This window comes from Conger conger, chromosome 6 (assembly GCF_963514075.1).
Source record: "Conger conger chromosome 6, fConCon1.1, whole genome shotgun sequence".
In the NCBI taxonomy this organism is placed as follows: Eukaryota; Metazoa; Chordata; class Actinopteri; order Anguilliformes; family Congridae; genus Conger; species Conger conger.
Window position 1 is genome coordinate 23999639 of NC_083765.1, and position 19442 is coordinate 24019080.

At 44.1% G+C, this 19442-nt stretch overlaps 1 protein-coding gene across 3 annotated transcripts; it reads left to right on the top strand.

The window, feature by feature from the left end:
- Positions 1-6154: 6154 nt before the first annotated feature.
- Positions 6155-19388, top strand: psip1a (PC4 and SFRS1 interacting protein 1a). 3 transcript variants are annotated; one of them, XM_061244900.1, is made up of 17 exons: positions 6155-6209; positions 6891-6975; positions 7511-7587; positions 7966-8104; positions 8590-8685; positions 9859-9930; positions 11934-11990; positions 12148-12211; positions 12625-12730; positions 13008-13212; positions 14586-14698; positions 15381-15436; positions 15555-15625; positions 15950-16051; positions 16543-16738; positions 17897-17987; positions 18160-19388. In XM_061244900.1, exons 2-17 carry the CDS (start codon positions 6904-6906, stop codon positions 18188-18190), a joined length of 1548 nt encoding a protein of 515 aa, XP_061100884.1. In that variant the 5' UTR covers positions 6155-6209; positions 6891-6903; the 3' UTR covers positions 18191-19388. The 3 variants fall into 3 exon arrangements, with proteins under 3 accessions (XP_061100884.1, XP_061100886.1, XP_061100885.1); XM_061244901.1 differs by lacking the exon at positions 6155-6209 and adding an exon at positions 6283-6397; XM_061244902.1 differs by lacking the exon at positions 9859-9930.
- The last annotated feature ends 54 nt before the right edge of the window (positions 19389-19442 follow it).

The following is a 19442-nucleotide window of genomic DNA, read 5'->3' on the forward strand; positions in this document are numbered from 1 at the left end:
TATCCAGCCCTTATTTCATTTAATTTGGTTAAGAGTGCTCTACATTCAAAATCTCCATCTTCAGCTGTGTTGCACAACATTCAAACTGCCTATTATGAATATAATGAAATTTGTTAATGTGCTATTCATCACTGTATAAAAAGGTGAAAGCAACGTATGTTTGTATGGGTGAAAAGTAGCATCACTGTAACACTGGGCATGTGATGTTCTTGATCATTTGATCATTTGAGATTTGGCACAGATAAGTATTCTATGTGTACCACAGTGGAATACAGGGTCCAGCTTTCTAATTGTGGACTTCTACTGTAGCCATATTCAGAACAATATCACATGAAGCTCCTGTCTTTGAATCTCAGTCCTATGATTACTCTTCTGATTTTTCAAAATAAACTTTTTTTAAATGACATTGTAATACAATGTAATATTACTGTACTACTGTAGTGGAGCCTCAGTCTTTCTTCTGTAAATTATGACACTATGACGTATTACTCAGTTCTTTGCCTATTTCAGAAATTGTATAGTACAGCTCTGTCCAATAAGTGGAAGGAGGGCACAGATCAGTCCAATAAGGGTGCAGTGGGATGTACAGATTCGTCCAATAGGGAGGAGATTTATTTATTTGTGGATGTGTTTTTGGCCGAGCCCCATATACATTTCCCATTACCCTTATAGGTATACTTATGATGAAAATTGACTGGTGGAGCCTGGTTTAATATGAAGTATCAGGTTAAAACACTGGTATACCTCTTCCATACTCAATTGTATTTATGAATTTATACTTTCAGCACACAAAGTTTTGGTTTGTCATATTGGTGTTTTGGTAAAACGGTCTCACCCATGGTGGGTCTGCATGGTGCTCGTGTTCGTTGTACATTGGGAAAGGCCAATGCTCTCTGGTCTGTATAGTGACAGAAATTATCTGCAGAGAATATCCATACATTTCAGGGATTATAAAATAAGGACAAGACAGGACGTGACATCACAGAGGAGCTCCAGCAATCACGGAGCTCGTTGGTAGCAACAAACAGAATGGTTTGTGGCCAATCTCCATTGCCATTGTTCTGTTACTTACTGCCAACAAACAGCGTGATTGGTTGAGCTTCTCTCTGATTTCAACAAGAAAAGTGATTCGGCCTACATATCCATGCTATCACTATTTCATTAACCCTGTCTGTATCAGGGAAAACGTGTAATGCTTTGTTGCAGTAGCTTCATAGATACTGTCTGAACCCTTGAACAATCAATTACATTGGCTTTTATTCCCTTAAGTTTCCTGTGTCACAACTGGCTGTTGAATTGTATTAATATTTTCTCAGAATACCTTTTGAGATTTCTATCAGAATTCTTGTACACTTTTTTTATATTAAAGGTTTATCAGTTACAGAGGTCTCCTGCTCTTCCTGTCCTGAGGGATTGTGGGTACTGCCGTGGGGGTGCAGAAGGTTAATCGGGGCATTTCAGTGTAGCTCCAGTTTTTCAAAGATGGTGCTTTCCACAATTAGCTGTCCATCAACTGAACTACCTTTACATGTGACACATACGAATAAAAGGATAGCATGACCCAATTAAATTATATAATTAAATGACTGCACTGCATTAATTAAATGTGTAGCGTGGGAAGCTAAGCGGAGAGCCAGGGGCGACCAAAGGTAGAACCTTTTTTAACCAACACGCGAACGTGTCAGTCACTAAATCCCAGGGAGAACCGGAATAGGGATACCCAGCTAGGAACAGGACTTCTCCCGGAACAATGGGAGGAAAGGAAATTAAACAAACCAAACTTAGAAATCGCAAACAGAGAAGTAGCTCAAAAAACGGCTAGAGAACGTAAAACAACCCTTAAATAACTAGGGCGAACCAATAACTTTGGTACCGTGCCAAATAGCTGGGCACTGAGTGAAAACCAAAAGAAAATACAACCTAGCGAGAAAAGCTAGGCACGAAAATAAAAACCTCGAGGCGCAGCTCGGGACAAAAATGCAAACCAAAATACAACACCGGGGACAACGTCCCTCTACCATCGACTCACACGAGTCCAAAAGAAAAGCAAAACCCTTGAGGAAGGCGCCAGCACACACAACACTTCCAGCTGTACGCCTTCCTTACCTTTTAGATATTTCTCCTTTTTTAGCAATGAGAGAATTATCCACCAGCACCGTACCTGACTCGTATAGGTTTAGAGTCTACCGGGCGCTTTACCGGCTTTGTGCCAAGGGCGAACGGTTGAACACAAAAGCACTGAAAACTAGTCGATGCTGGTCTTAAATACTCTCCCGGGAGGTAATTCCCCTGGAGAAAACGAGGAACAGGTGAAAACAATATCCTCGGCCATCTAGTGGCACCAGTGAGAATTACCTCCCACCATGACAAAATGAAGCACAGAAGAATATTCTTCTGAACTTGTTTTAATTAATTAACTTGTATTATGCAACAAAAAAAAAGTACTTAGTAAATACTTAGAGTCACTGAAGGTTAAACCCTTACCCTTTTATTGATACAGTCTAACCTGGATAGGATACTGTCTTGGATGACAAAAACATGTTGCAGTGAAAATATTTTCAAAAAAATATTTTATTTAATTTTAATTGAATGTCAGTTATGTGAGAGGAATACTGTATCGAGCTCAGCAAGCCACAATTGCATGTCCTCCAGGACACAGGAGGTTAAAATGAGCCAATAAACCATTTAGAATGTATAGTTCTTAGTTTTTTCCTGTTTTCTCAACCTCCAACTGCAACAGTTAGTGGTTGACATAGCTTGCGGCAGTGTTATGTGTCTTTCAGTAATGTGTGAATATATAATTTGCATTTGACATAACTGAGCATCGCTGTTTATTGATTAAGTGCTGCCTTGAATATGTTTTAATGAAGTTATGGAAAATATTACTAACCATAAAGTCTGCCACAGCAGACCTGGGCACGCTCTCTTTATTTGAATCGACATTTGTGAATACAGAGCATCTTTGCAATGTTTTCATAATTTCAGGTTTCCAGTCACAATAATTATACAAAATTAATTTCATTGTCAGCTGATAGATTTGGTTGATAGCCATTTATCTGCAGGAATTGCTTTGTTATTATTTAATTTTGCAAGATTTTCATTTTATTTTTACTTAATATTATTTATCTCAGGCGGCATGGATGGTGCAGTGGGTAGCACTGCCGCCTCACAGCAAGGAGGTCCTGGGTTCGAATCCCCGTTGGCCGGGGCCTCTCTGTGCAGAGTTTGAATGTTCTCCCCGTGTCTGCGTGGGTTTCCTCCGGGTACTCCGGTTTGATGGTAAATGGTTGGCATTTATATAGCGCCTTTATCCAAAGCGCTGTACATTTGATGCTTCTCATTCACCCATTCATACACACACTCACACACCAACGGCGATTGGCTGCCATGCAAGGCGCCAACCAGCTCATCAGGAGCATTTGGGGGTTAGGTGTCTTGCTCAGGGACACTTCGACACAGCCCGGGCGGGGGATCGAACCGGCAACCCTCCGACTACCAGACGACTGCTCTTACTGCCTGAGCCATGTCGCCCCATGGCCCCATGGCCCCACGGTTTCCTCCCACAGTCCAAAGACATGCACGTTAGGCTGATTGGAGAGTCTAAATTGCCCGTAGGTATGAGTGAATTGTGTGTGTGTCCTGCGATAGACTGGCGACCTGTCCAGGGTGTATTCCTGCCTTTCGCCCAATGTATGCTGGGATAGGCTCCAGCCCCCCTGCGACCCTGATCAGGATAAGCGGGTTCAGATAATGGATGGATGGATGGTTATTTATCTCCTAAACTGTCAAACATCATCACTGAACAATCATGAGAGTAGTAGCACTTGCCAGAGGGTAAATTATATCCATATTGATTTTATTTAGTTATGCTCCTTTGTGGAACCCTGAACCGGAAAGCGGCCTGTAGCGTAGTGGCTAAGGTAAATGATTGGGACACACGAGGTCGGTGGTTCTAATCCTGGTGTAGCCAAAATAAGATGGCCATCTGTCGTTGGGCACTTGAGCAAGGCCCTTAACCCTGCATTGCTCCAGGGGAGGATTGTCTCCTGCTTAGTCTAATCAACTGTATGTTGCTCTGGATAAGAGTGTCTGCCACATGCCAATAATGTAATACCTCTTTGCTGCAGCCTGCCTGATCACCAGTCAGCCCAGGTCGGCTCATGTCACCCCGCTTCTCATTGGCCTCCACTGGCTTCCTATTGCCGCACGCATCCGTTTCAAGGCCCTAGTGTTGGCATTTCAGGCTGCTAAGGGGACTGCCCCACCTTACATACAATCCCTGATCACTCCCTACTCCCCAGCTAGACCACTCCGGTCTGCCAGCTCTGGTCGCCTTACGGTTCCCTCTCTACGTGCACCTGGCGGTCGAGCTGCACGTTCACGCCTGTTTTCCGTTCTGGTTCCTCAGTGGTGGAATGACTTGCCTACCACTGTCAGAACAGCAGAATCCCTCCCCCTATTTCGACACAGACTCAAAACCCACCTTTTCAAACTCTACCTTAGTCCTCCCTCCTGATTTCCCCTGCCCCTCCTTTCCGATATCCCTATCCTTGTCTAACCCCCCCCCCCCCAAAAAAAATAAAATAAAATGCACTTATGATGACAACTATGCTTAGAACAGCATTTCATGTGTATTTTGCTAGTTTCTGGTTGTGATGCTTTGACTTATGGTAGAACCTATGCACTTGTAAGTCGCTTTGGATTAAAAGCGTCTGCCAAATGACTAAAATGTAAAATGTAAATGAACCAAGAGCAGGAATATCTTCGAGCTCAACTACCTGCAGAAGGAACACTAGTTGGTTCTGTAACGAGATATAGGCCAGTTTAATTGTCACAGATTAATCCTAGTCCAAGATTAAATTCTATTTTGAATGGAGATCATCCACAGAAAATAGAAAATTAAATTCTACAAAGCTTAATCTTTGTCCGTGACACCGGCCCGTTATCTACGATTTCTAGCGGATTTGTGTTCAGGGGGCTAGAAAATATCAATATTAGAGCTCCGGTGCCCCCTTCTGGTCTTTTGAGGTTACATCCTTTAAGGTAAATGAAACATCTTCTTGTGGTTTAATCAACGGTTAAAACAGCGTATGTGTATTAGGTTAATTGTCTCATTTGTCCAATGTAATTGGGGAAAACAAAAACCTGCAAACACCTTGCAGGAATGGAATTGCCCACCCCTGAGGCTTACCCTATCCTCCACACACTGGGGATAATTATATGGGGAGTTCATCTCAGCGGGCCCCGAAATTTAGGTGGACAATCAATACACTTTTGGGTGGATAATCATTTAGTGTGGAGAAAAACAAAACGGCCATCACTCCAAAATCCAAAGCATTCGTGTTATCATGCTAATATGAAAGGTGGTGTAATTATGCAAAAAAAAAAAATTATTTAACTTTTCTGTTGCCCACAGATATATAGGAATATATACATTCAAGATAAGATACAAATCCCACAGATAATAACGTTAAATATATGACGTTAAAATATAAGAACATTTAAATCAACTACACATTCAACATTCATACGTTTCCATTGTGTTCAAGATTCAACACTGTGTTTCCAACACTCACTGAATGCTACTGAAATTTTCAATGCAAGCCTTATGTTAATTTTCATGCATTGAAATGGCCAACTGAGCATCAGTGCGATATGGATCACCTTCACCTTTTATACCTACAAATGACATCGGTTTATCATTTCCTGGTTCATGGCTCTGAAAACGGGAAAGAAGCGAATGCGACACTGGGGCCTTTTACACTTTCAGTTTGTCTGAAAGCCATACAATGTGGTGTACAGACAATATATAACTGTTTGCGAAGTTTCCGAGAGTGCTTGTCCCGTTCCTCATTTCAAATCTCCGCCAACATTCATCATTAACCATTTAAAAAACCCAGATATTCTTTTCTGTTTTGCGCATTTGACTTAACCTTGCGGTCCTGAACCAAAATTGGGTGTAAATAATTTAATAAAGTTGTCTTTAGTTTCAAAATTGAAACCTCGGTGTGACTTCACGTCTGAAAACAGAATTTAAATAATATACTAATATAGCTTGACACTCAAAATATTTCCATACTTCTTAGAAAAACAATTAGTTTTGATATTTCAGAAATCGTCCCCCCTATTCGGGAAAATCATAGTGCAGTCCGTCGCTTAGCTGCGCGGGAGTAGGGACTTGCTTGCAGTGCGTGCTTCTGACGATTTGGGTAAGCATGGGGCTTTTTAACTAATGCTAATCGTGAAAATAGCTACATTGTGACTGTAGACAAGTGGATATGCAATGAATGTCTGTATCTCCTATATACGTTACATTAAATAGCATGCACATTTGGTGGAGATGACTTGGGTCGTTTGTGTCACCGGAAAAAGCAAGCTAGCTACGTAGCTAGCAAGGGTAGGATAAGCATCTGTTTATTTACGTTAGCTTCGAGAACTTGCTCAGTGTTAACCAGGTGGACGGTCTGAAATGGCAGATGTATTGCTGTATTCTACAATAAGCATTTCAGTGCACGTTTCGCTTGTTTGTGGGGATTGTTGGTATTGTGATGGCGTTAGGGGGGGGCGGGGGTCAGGTCGTGGACACTCTCCCACCGCAGAGCGCAGTGCAGTGGGGATGGTGCGCTGCTGCTCCGGGGGCTGGGCTAGTCCCGGGCTGCACGGACCCACGTGCACGCTCTTTGAATTTAAGTTTTTGCCAATTAAAATAACGGAAAACATTAAGTTAGTTTCTTTTGCGTGCTTTCGAAAGTTCGTTTTATCACCATTTTGAAAGTAATGGAAATGGTTGACAGCGTTATTATTATTATTATTATTATTATAATACATTACTATTATTAATTTAATTATGATTAGATTATTATTATGACTTTTTGTTATTGTACTATTAGAACCAACTCCAAAATGACTCGAGATTTCAAACCTGGAGACTTGATTTTCGCCAAGATGAAAGGATATCCCCACTGGCCAGCACGGGTGAGTCCATGAATTTTCCTCTAATGATAATAAATAGATAATTTGTTATTTAGCTGATGCTTTTGTCCAAAGCGACTTACAATTCATTGGACTAAGCAGGGGCCAATCCCCTTTCGAGCAATGCGAGAATAAGGACCTTCCTCAAGGGCCCAACAGCTGTGCAGATCATATTGTGGCTACAGGGCAGCTTGAGCCACTAGCCTTCCTTATCCTCTCGGCTCCAGGCTGCCCTGTATCCCTGTGCCTTCTGAACAATATCCAGACTAAATCTGTAATGTATTTATACATTATTTATAATGTTCATATTTACCAGAAGTTTTTATATGCATTGAGTCAGGATATATTTATATGTGTTATGTAAACTGTGGATGTAGCTGTGGATGTTCTGTATGTAGAGCTGTAAATGCTGCCTGTATAGTAGGTGTGTGTGTGTGTGTGCGTGTGCGTGTGCGTGCATATGTACATGTGGATGTGCTGTAAACGCTGCCTGTATAGTAGATGTGTGTTAAAAGTGTGATAATATTCCCCGTTTCAGATTGATGAAGTTCCTGACGGGGCGGTGAAACCCTCAAACATAAAGCTTCCCATATTCTTCTTTGGTACTCATGAGACGTGAGTAGAATTAGAAAATGATAGTTATTGTATGGTGTTTTGTGCATTATTGGTGCTTAAATGTGCTGACCCCAGATTGTATTGTAGGGTAAAATATTGTTATCAAAACAGTTCTTTCAAAAGAAGCTACATAAAAGATGGCTAACAGGCTAAATAGATTTTTTTTTCAGTGGTGAGGGGTTTCATTTTTTTCTAGGATGAATTAAATGTTTCTTTTGTGATTGGTGTGCCACTTTGCAAAACAAGTGCACCATTTTGGAGGTACATCGACCACCTTAGCGGTTCAACTAGTTTTTAAGAAGATGCAATTTAATACCAGCCATGAGGGATTTTAACAGGGTTAAAATTTGTTTTTTATTTTGTGTATCTTTGTTTTAGTGCATTCCTGGGACCCAAAGACATATTTCCCTACTTGCCAAACAAGGAAAAATACGGAAAGCCAAACAAAAGGAAGGGATTTAATGAAGGATTGTGGGAAATTGAGAATAACCCGAAGGTGGAGCTGACGGGACAGAAGGTAAGTTGCTACATCGCCACATCGCCGTGGTGACATAAGTTTGATCATATTCACAAGAACAGCTCATGTATCGTCTAAGGTTTAGCACTTTAGCAATTTCCCAACATCCCAAGGGCCAGAACTACCTCCCAAAATCAAGCTAAAAGCCCTATGCTGCATTATTTTAGTTGGAATCCTTATATTTTTGGTGCCAAGCACTGCAGGGGTTACACACGTTATTACAAGTGTTCCACTTTTTATTTTGAATGGCAATAACATACCTTGCTATTATCTAAAAAGTAGTTGACCCTTATGAGGTTGACCATTTTTGGTTTTCTGCCATTTTGTGTTTGTTCTCTAAAACTCTTAAATGACATCTCCAAGGAGACCCACTTATATTATGTATGTGTACTTAGAGTGATGTTCAGGTTGTTGACATTTGTGCTCGGTGAAAGTGCATTTCTCCGCCCCCTTCACCAGCACTGACTACTGCCCTGGCTTTGCAGATGAGGCCCGTTGGCATGGTGACGGAGAGCAGCCCCGAACAGGAAGAGGAAGAAGGGAAAACTCCAGACAAGAGGAGAAAATCAGCAGCTGCTAAAGTAAGGGCCCATCCCACTCGCTTATTTTTTTCATTTTTCTCTTTCTTCTACTTGCTCCTGACCCGGAAATCCATCGAGGTTCGCCATCTTTAAGGACAACCAGTTAAATTTTCCTTCTAGGAGCTAGAAGTAGAAGTAGAAGTTCGGGAATCTTTCCTTTGAGCAAGAAAACATCAGCGCATTATTTGTGCAAGTATTTTCCTGGAAAGCCTTATGTATAAATGATTGACCTGTGGATCCGCCGCTCAGCATCTGCCATGGCTGTAACTGACAAGGCTTTGAACTGACGTTTGAAGAAGCAAGGACATTCCACTTGCCTAATTCACGTTTTCTCGATTTCCCTGTCTTCACTTTTTTCTTTCCATTTTTCCGAGCCTCTGAGCTCGGAGTAGATAAAAGCCAGAAGAAGAAAAGGGATGAGAAAAATAAGTGATTGGAATGAGCCCTAAGAGAGTGTTGGAGTGAGGGGGTCTGAAGTGAAGCGGGGAGGCAGGGTGCAGTCCTCGGGATTGTCCTTGTTTTCCAGCCGATCTGCCGTCTTCTCTGTGGCTTGTGTGGCTGTTGTCATGTCGAGTTTGTGACCACAATGAAACGCGTAACACCTTTTAATACGCAGTAGGTATACATAAGTGGTAGAAAAAGGCAAGCATTGCTGGGCTGAATGGCGTGTTCACACCATTATGTTATGTTCTGTTATGTTATATTGACCTGAGTGCGACGTTTTCTTACCATTCCCAAAAAGAATAATGTCATTTCTTGGAAGGTGTGATGCATACGAAGGGTAGGAGGAGATTTCTTGACTGACAGGTTTTTTTTATTTTTTTTTATCCATCTCAACCAATGATGGTGGGATCCACCTCTGCTGTGTAGATTCATGCCCAGGGGGCGTGGAATAAGAACTAGGCTCCCTGTTCCCTACAGATGGGTGTTCAGAGGTCATGCTAGCATTTTAGCACAGTCACTGATGAGATTATGGTGTGTTGGTGCTGGTGCTGGCCTGTAGGTAGTAGCTGGTTCTACGCGGTTGTAGCCTGTGCTATCAGGTGCTATCCGGTGCTATTGGGTCCTGGCCCGTGCCAAGCTATGCTGGGGGTTGGGCAGGACGGGGCTACGGGCCTCTCTAATCTGTGTCGCGCACACCTGTGTGTGTGTGTTTGGTCACTCTCGCTCCAGGTGGGTGGCGGTGCGGAGGAGCAGGAGGCGGAGTCCGGGGTCACAGATCGACCTGTGACCCCAGCTGAGGATGTACGTACCCTGCATGGGCCCCTAGGCCACTGCGGAGCCACATATCGTGACGGGATATCAGGGTTATATTCGGCTGTTTGGGGATTTTTATTATTATTTCTTATTTTTTTGGGACGGTATTTTTGGTGCTTCGACGGTGGACACGATGGCGAAGCATGCTTGTCATTCTGTGGCGATGGGGAGAGTCTCAAGGCGGTTCTTTTGAGGACGGCCTCTGTTTTGTTGCATCTCAAGCTGTGATCACATTTTCATTGCCAAAGCCAGGGTACCTTTGTAGAGATTGGTACTTATGTAGTCAGAAAAGGGCAACATTCAATGACATTTTATTTGTATAGCACTTTTTTTACAGTGGCCGCACAGTGGACCCAGGTGGGTACTACACATTGGTGGTGGTTGAGGTGTGTTTCCCCCTCATCACTGTAAGCGCTTTATAGAAATGTAATGGTCTGTCACAAAGACGCCTTACTGAGTAACAACATCCCAGCGGGATGTCAAAAGGAGTGTTAAGTGTTATTGCTAACATAAGCCCTATAATCATAGAAAAGTCCTGTCGGACCACTGAATGTAAACATGGTTTGTGGTCATTAGCCTGTGTCCAGGGGTGACAGAGTTCTGCGGGTATGTGGATTTCCTTGTTAATCTGTAGGTGCAATAATTTTCTTATTTTTGGGTTCATTCTGCAGTCACATTTTCACACTAAAGATTTGTCTGTTGCTCAGCTAGATTTGTGCTTTATTGCAGAGTCATTCATAAGATTTTTTAATTGGTGCTGGGGAGCTTTGAAGTGGAGTTATCCCCATGTCCGCTGAACTCTTTCATCCCTGTGAGAATCTGTGATGTGCATGCTGACAACATTTGGGGTTAACCTCTTCTGTGTTAAAGGCATACTATGCAGGATCTTTAGCCTTGAGTGGTCCTGTGTTTACAATCAAACAAGTCTCCTCCTCTGTCCTCAACCGATCCCTGTTTTTACATTTTATATATGTTTTTCAATGGCTGTCGGCATCGAGGAAAAACAGTTCCAAGAAAAGCAAGTCCTGAACGCATCTTAAGTGGGGTTTCCGTCCAACCGTTTTTCAGCCAATTTTGAATTTGCGAAGAAGTGAACCTGAGTGGAAATGCCTGAAAAAAAAACAGCAAAAATTTGGCATATTGATGGAGAGAAGATGCGATAATGATGGAAACAGATATTTTGAATAAATGATGATGTGATGCCCCATAATGCCAGCTGGCACTCTTTTGATGACATCATCTTGTTCTGTTCTCTTCAGAATATTCACCTAACTGTAGTTGATGGGAACACACAATGATTCACATTTTGTTTTCCTGACTTTTTGGAAATTGGCTTAACGTTTGGATGGAAACTTAACTTTAGGAGAATGTGGGCATTGCCGTGCATAATACTTTAACTTAAAGATCCTGCAAAGTATCCCTCTTCGGGTGACACTTTGCACTGAATGATAACTGCCTTGTGTATATTATTTGTAAAAAGTGGTCTGATGCAGGTCTCTCTCACATGGCATCAAATGGCAGATGACATAACTGAGACACTATTTGCAGAACATTATCGTGTGTGGATGCTCACATGGTTATAGTTCTTGGTGTGCATGGGCTTTTATGGGTTGAAATACTTTGCCTCTTACTTTGACTTCATCAGTGTTTAACAGATTTACACTCCGATACGTAACACTAAGTATCTTACTGTACACCTCAAATAATGCTAATTTCATTTTTGGATATCAAACCACTTTGTACAAAGCCTGCATACAGAAGAGGAAGGTTCATCCTCATCCTCACCTTGCATGTTGCGGTTTGAGATGGGGATGTTTTTTTTGACTGAAGTATTGATTGAACACATGGATTTGTCCTCTGTCCTCTAGGTGGCGGTAAAGTATCATTGAATTGAGAATGTTAACCCCATTAACGCTTTCACCATTTGCTTTCTGATGCGGTTCTGTAAGACTGCGGTGCGATACTACTTGTGTTTTTGTTTTCACGGTTAGGCTCAGAAAGATACGGCTGACACTCCGCCAAAACCGAAACGAGGAAGAAAGAAAAAGGTCAGTTTCACACGCACACCTAACATTTACAGTACACCATTTAGCAGGTGTAAATGAAATATAATTTTGAAAATAAAAGCTTTTGGGATCTTGACACTCTTACATGGTTTTCCCCAGTCAGTGTTTTGATGTTTTTGTTGAAATGTGTTTTTGTCAGAATGAAGTAGAACAGGATTCGGAGAAAGATGAAGAGCCCACCAGCCCTACGTCGAGTCCTGCAGGTAAACCAGCATTTGTTTCAAAATGGCTGTGTTCAGTGTGTATTATGTGTGCATGTGTTGTACTAATGTAATGTTTGTGTGTTGTACTGAATGGTGTGTGTTTTTTGGGTATGGTTTTTTTTAACGTTGGGTGTGTGTGTGTGTGTGTGTGTGTGTGTGTGTGTGTGTGTGTGTGTGTGTATTAATGTATGGGCATGTCTGTGTGTGTGTGTGTATTAACATATGGGCATGTCTGTGTGTGTGTGTGTGTATTAACGTGTGCGTGTGTATTAACGTATGGGCATGTCTGTGTGTGTGTGTGTTTGTATTAACGTGTGCGTGTGTGCGTGTGTGTGTGTGTGTATTAACGTATGGGCATGTCTGTGTGTGTGTGTGTGTGTGTGTTTGTATTAACGTGTGCGTGTGTTCTTTAGCTGGTGAGCTCACTCCGAAGCGCAGAGGCAGGAAGCCCAAGGCGGAGAAGATGCTGTTCCTGCAGCAGCAGGCCAATCAGGACCTGCGCAGCTCCAGCAGTGAAATGTACTGGTCCACACACACACACACACACACACACACACACACACACACACACACGTACACACACGCACACACACGCACACATGCACACACGCACACACACACACACATGCACACAGACACACATACACACACATGCACACACACACACACTCGCTCACACATACACACACACACACACACACACATACACCTGCGCAGATGCGCACACATATCTGCTTGCGCAGCGTGTACTATGCAGAACCGTATCTCACCTATCCTCTCATGCTGTTATTTTCAGGGAAGGGGTGGAGACGGACAGGAAGCGGAAGAGGGGGGCGGAGGACAAGAGCCAGGTCCAGAAAGCGGAGGAGGAGAAGAAGAGTGATGGCAGGAAGAGGAGAGAGGAGGAGCAGCCGAAGGAGGCGGAGGGGAAGGAGGAGCCTGAGACCAAGCGCAGGAGGAGCGGCCGGGAGGAGAGCCCGTCTGACACCGAGGACGAGGAGGTGCGTGAGGAAGAGAGCGTCTCTTAGGGTCACAGTGTGTCACAGTGGGTCTGAGTGTGTCACAGGGTCTGAGAGTGTCACAGAGGGTCTGAGTGTGTCTGAGTGTGTCACAGAGTGTCACAGAGTGTCACAGGGTCCCAGAGTGTGTCCGAGTGTGTCCGAGTGTGTCCGAGTGTGTCCGAGTGTGTCCGAGTGTGTCCGAGTGTGTCCCAGAGTGTCCCAGAAGAGTGTCCCAGAAGAGTGTCCCAGAAGAGTGTCCCAGAAGAGTGTCCCAGAAGAGTGTCCCAGAAGAGTCCCAGAGTGTGTCCGAGTGTGTCCGAGTGTGTCCGAGTGTGTCCGAGTGTGTCCGAGTGTGTCCGAGTGTGTCCCAGAGTGTCCCAGAAGAGTGTCCCAGAAGAGTGTCCCAGAAGAGTGTCCCAGAAGAGTGTCCCAGAAGAGTGTCCCAGAAGAGTCCCAGAGTGTGTCCGAGTGTGTCCGAGTGTGTCACAGAGGGTCACAGAGGGTCACAGAGGGTCACAGAGTGTGTCCGAGTGGATTTGAGTGTCACAGTGTGTCACAGGGTCTGATAGTGTCACAGTGTGTCACAGGGTCTGAGAGTGTCACAGTGTGTCACATAAGGTCTGAGAGTGTCACAGAGGGTCTGAGAGTGTCACAGAGTGTCTGAGTGTCACATAAGGTCTGAGTGTGTCATAGAGCGTCTGAGTCTGTCACAGTGTGTCACATAAGGTCTGAATGTGTCAGGGAGGGTCTGAGAGTGTCACCAATGGATCTGAAAAAACAATTTCTCTCCCTTTCACCTCACTTGCAACTGCTCTCTCTGGAATTTCATCTTTGCAAAAGAGAAACATTGTCAGTCATTTCACCTGGTTAAATAAAGGATTGAATAAAATAAAATCAAAATTTAAAAAAGGAAAAAAAATCTGTGTGTCCCAGTATGTCGTGCACTATTTTGATCCAACATGAACAGTCAAATGAGGTTGAAATTTGCCATTGCCCATTTACATAAGGTTGCACCACTGAAACATAAATACTTCCAGGTCAGGAGAAACTGCTGGGGCTCGGTTGGACGACATTCCACCTTCACTTCCATTTTGACTTCACAGTTGTAATGAAACGTGTGTTTGTTGTGTGTCGGGGTTTTGATGAGTGAGGAGTGAAACGTGTGTTTGTTGTGTGTTGGGGTTTTGAGGAGTGAGGAGTGAAACGTGTGTTTGTTGTGTGTTGGGGTTTTGATGAGTGAGGAGTGAAACGTGTGTTTGTTGTGTGTCTTTTTTTTTAATGAGTGAGGAGTGAAACGTGTGTTTGTTGTGTGTCGGGGTTTTGGTGAGTGAGGAGTGCCCATCTTGTGACCTGCGCGTGCGTCCCTCAAACAGAAAAGCAAGGGCCCTGGGGGCAGGCGACGCAACGCGGCGAAGACCCAGCAGGTCTCCCTGGAGACGGACAGAGACGACCGGCGACGCAAACAGGAGGACGGAAAGCCCACGGAGTGAGTGTGCCAGCGGGGCGCTACACGCTACGCTGTGTTAGGCACATCACTATGTCGTCCGCGTGTTAATCTGTAGCTCTGTAAAGCTGAAACCAGCTGGTAAACATAGACAGACGGACAGAGGACTTCTCTGTAGGTTGCAGCTTTTCCTCAAAGTAGTCAATTCTTCATGACCATACACATACGTCTTAAAGTATATATTCCATAAAATGTATGAAATTGCATTATTTTTGTATTTTCACACCAAAGCATTTTCCATCAACTTAGACTCAATTTAGGCTCTATCGTCATCGTGGGGCCTGTATGTTGATCAAAATGTCACCTGATTTTTCCGTTCCCCTGAAATCCTGTCCTGAAAGCGTGTCCTTTCACGCAGCTGCGTGCATCCTCATTTAATGTTCCCCTCACCATGTGACGTCAGTCTATTTCACTCCCCGCCCTTCAAACATTCCCCCCGAAAGATTTGTTTCACTCACGTATACGTCACATCGAACATTAATGCTGATGAAATGATCACTACTGGTGATTGAAAGCTATGGGGTTCTAGAACTCCAGAAAAGCTACTCTTCAAAGGGAAAAGCAGTCAGTTTGGGGGTTTGAGTCAGTAAAAGTGAACACTGCAAAATATTGATGTTATGTTCTAGTGTGAAATGAAAGGGATATTTTCCTCTTCCTCCTCTAGACAGAGCAAAGAGGACGGAAAGAAAGTAGAAGACCGAAAAGGAGAGAAGAAGAAGGGTGAGTGCGCTGCCCCCTGCTGGGTGTGAGAGGCAGTACATATCGGTCGGTTAGGCTTTCTCATGTCCGGCTGGTTTTCAGGTGATGTTACTGAAGTTTGTTCTCCCTGAATCTGCAGATCTGTCCACAGAGTCCAGACTGCAGCGGCTACATGGGGAAATCAAAGTTTCTCTGAAGATTGACAATCCCGTACGTGAGACGCATAACCCTTTCTTTGTTTGATAAAGAATTAATAATGTTTGGTTTGGAAGTATTGAATCATTCATACATTCATATAAATTGCCTCTTACAAGATGAGTGATAGTTGTGTAGGAAATGAGTTGGTGGTACTTGTATACATGTTAGTGAGATTGTATTGAGTAAAAGTGATATTGTGACTTTTATTGCTAATCTATAGAAAACAGGAGGGAGCAAAAAGAGGGAAATGTGGGATAATGGCTGTGTCTCAGGGCTAGGGGATTGTGGGTAGAATAAAGGACCACGGATGCACAGTGATGAATTCTGTCTGAGCAGGATGTGAAGAAGTGTCTTGCCGCTCTGGATGAGCTGGGCACGCTCCAGGTCTCCACTCAGCACCTTCAGAAGCACAGCGAACTCATCGCCACCCTCAAAAAGGTGCACTAACCTCTCCCACACCATCACACGGTGTCTCGTCCAATAACGCCGCACTGAAAACCTTCACCTCTTCAAGTACGATGTGTATTGTGAGCTGCGTGTGTTCTGTGTTGGTAAGATTGGATTGAGTGTCAGATTTGAGTGTGTTGTATCGGATATCGGACGGTTGAGTGTTACTGTATATAATTGGAGACCATGGTTTCAATGGCTACATATAACTAATACTTTATGAGAATTGTACCTTATCTGACCAGTGTTTTAATGACCTTTGGTCTGTACTTACAGTATTATGCTTCACTTTGGATAAAAGCCTCTGCCAAATAAATATCATGCAATGTTCTATATCAAACAGGTGGGAGGGGTTTGAGTGTGTTGTATGGGACAGGTGGGAGGGGTTTAACTGTGATAGTTGTATAGGTCAGATGAGTTAGTTTGAGAGTGTTTTATATCAGATAGCAGATGGGCTGGATTGACGCTGTGTTGTCTGGCAGATTCGCAGGTTCAAGGCGTGTCAAGATGTAATGGACAAGGCCACCATGCTGTATAATAAGTTTAAGACCATGTTCCTGGTGGGGGAGGGCGACTCGGTCATCAGCACCGTCCTCAACAAGTCTCTGGCAGAGCAGCGCCTGCACGAGGAGGCCAAGCGGGGCGCGCTGAAGAGGGCCGAGCAGGAGCACAGCGCAGGTAACTACGCACCTGTGTCACCGCACCTGTGTCCCCTCACCTGTGTCCCCTCACCTGTGTCCCCTCACCTGTGTCCCCTCACCTGTGTCCCCTCACCTGTGTCCCCTCACCTGTGTCACCGCACCTGTGTCACCGCACCTGTGTCGCTGCACCGGAGCACAGAGCAAGTAACTACTGAACAATTTCTGTTCAAGTGCTGAGTAATAAATAAAAAAAAGCCAGCACACCCTGCGGCTCTCCAGGACCAGGAGTAAGGACCACTGCTGTAGACCGTGCTGCTTGTGACTGTTGGTTTGGTTGCGTTAGACTGTGACTGTTGGTTGGTGTTGGGCTGCGTTAGACTGTGACTGGTGGTTTGTGTTGGGCTGCGTTAGACTGTGACTGGTGGTTGGTGTTGGGCTGCGTTAGACTGTGACTGGTGGTTGGTGTTGGGCTGCGTTAGACTGTGACTGGTGGTTGGTGTTGGGCTGCGTTAGACTGTGACTGGTGGTTGGTGTTGGGCTGCGTTAGACTGTGACTGGTGGTTGGTGTTGGGCTGCGTTAGACTGTGACTGGTGGTTGGTGTTGGGCTGCGTTAGACTGTGACTGGTGGTTGGTGTTGGGCTGCGTTAGACTGACTGGTGGTCGGTGTTGGGCTGCGTTAGACTGACTGGTGGTCGTGTTGGGCTGCATTAGTCTGCAGGCATCCGCAGTACTGGTGGTTTCACTCTGGGTTAGGGGTGAAGTGTTGGATTCTACAGAAGGATCTTTGTGTTTGATCCAAAATTCAGCTCGTTGCAGGAAACTCGGGTATTTTCCACTTCATGTTTATTATCTTATGAATGATATTTGCTAAAATTAGCTTGGGAAAACATAAGGGATTGTTGTTAAATTAGTTTTGGCAAAATAAACTGAGCATGCGATGCTGTCGTCACGGTCGGTGACCTCAGTGTCCACTGTTCACAGAACTAGTCAAATTAAGTTTAGTTAGGGTGGTGGTGGGGGGTGTTGCTGGGCTCATCATTTTGAGATTCAGTGTGTGAATGAGCTCCATTCCAGAGGCAGCATGTGCGTGCGTGGCTTGTGCGAGTCAATCGATTTCATTGTCCAGTTTCTGTGTATTTGTGACTTCATGAATTATTAATGACTCCCGAGTAAAGAAGGAAATGTGTGTTTCAGATAAGACTGTAAACGGTGACGCCAGTTCTGAGGAGAAGCAGGACGGTCGAGAGAAGCCTGCAGAGGAGGCTGCAGCGCTGGAGATACACAGGTGAGAGGGCGGGGCTGGGGTGAGAGAGGGCGGGGCTGGGGTAAGAGAGGGCAGGGCTGGGGTAAGAGGGCGGGGCTGCAGTGAAACAGGGTGGAGCTGCAGTTAGAATTAGCAGTGTGTCACTGTGCTGCCTACGTTCTCTATCAGATGTTTCTTGTCTTGGTGATTTCAGTGTTACTAAGGCCCAGGAAGAGTCTGCCTGAAGTTGAAGCTACACGACCAATCCTGGAAATGAAGTCAAAGAGCCTTACTGAACAGTTACCCCAATAAGGACACACACCAAAACCCCACTGTGCAACCTACAGAGAAGTCCTCTGTCCGTCTGTCTCTGGTTACCAGCCACCTTTAGGGCTTGCTGTGATTGGTCCGTTTTAGATTTTTAAGTGTTAATGAATGTGCCAGTCATGATCATTTCAGCTGAAGAGCTCCCGCGTCATTTCGACCACCCTCGCAACTTTAACCTTTCGCAACAACCGTTATTTTTCTGCCTTAATCACACAGTAGCTGTTTTTCATACTGATGTTTCACAGCTCTTTAATGAGGAAATGCACAGCAGCCGTTAAGGCTGATTTATACTCATCGCACAACCCTTTGCGAAGTGTTATATGACGAAAATGAAAGTGTTGCACACAGTTTTGCAGTCAGTGAAGGTTAGTGATGAGGCTTCTGTTGTCTCTATGGTAACAAGATGGCAAACTGCTGATGTTTACATTTTTGAAAACATGGCGGAGCCTGGCGGAGCCTAGCCATAACAATGAATCCATCTGGCTGTCCAGACAAAGTAGGGCTGTGTCTGCCACATTACAAAATTCTACAGGTGTGTGACAGATTCAGAATGTTCTAAATTCAGTTAAATGTCATTGTCATCGTACAACACTTGTAAGGGTTTTGCGCCAAGTATAAATGAGGCTTCAGTCTGCACGACTGCAGCCGGGGTCTGCGTGGGCAGACCGCAAAGCGTTTAGTTTACAGTCTGATGCTAGAGCTCGCTTTCAGTCATCGTTTGACATTCCTGTTTGTACTTGCCTGTTTAGCCCTGCAATAGCACGTCACGCATGACGACGCTCTAGCCAGTTCCTGAAGTAGAATTGTGATCTGTGGCTAGTCAGAGTTCAGTTCAGTAACTGAATATTTGCACACTATTGGTCCATCTCCTTTCTTTAGTATAGATGTACATATTTCTTAAAGCCGTTATTTTGGAGCAGTTGTACTGCCAAACTGAAAAGTTACTGAATAGTGTGCCAACGTTTTATTTTACCAACTTCTCTTGTCTTTGTTTTTAAAAACCTGCCAGTTTTCAAGTTGCCCATTTTTGTGACTCATCACTGTAAATAAGAGTATTTTTGTGTGTGAATCTGTTTTTGTCACCATTAATAAAGCAGTACCTTCATCCATTACAAACCATGGTCTTCCTCACTCTTGTTTAGGGCCCCAATATACAATTTAATACCACTA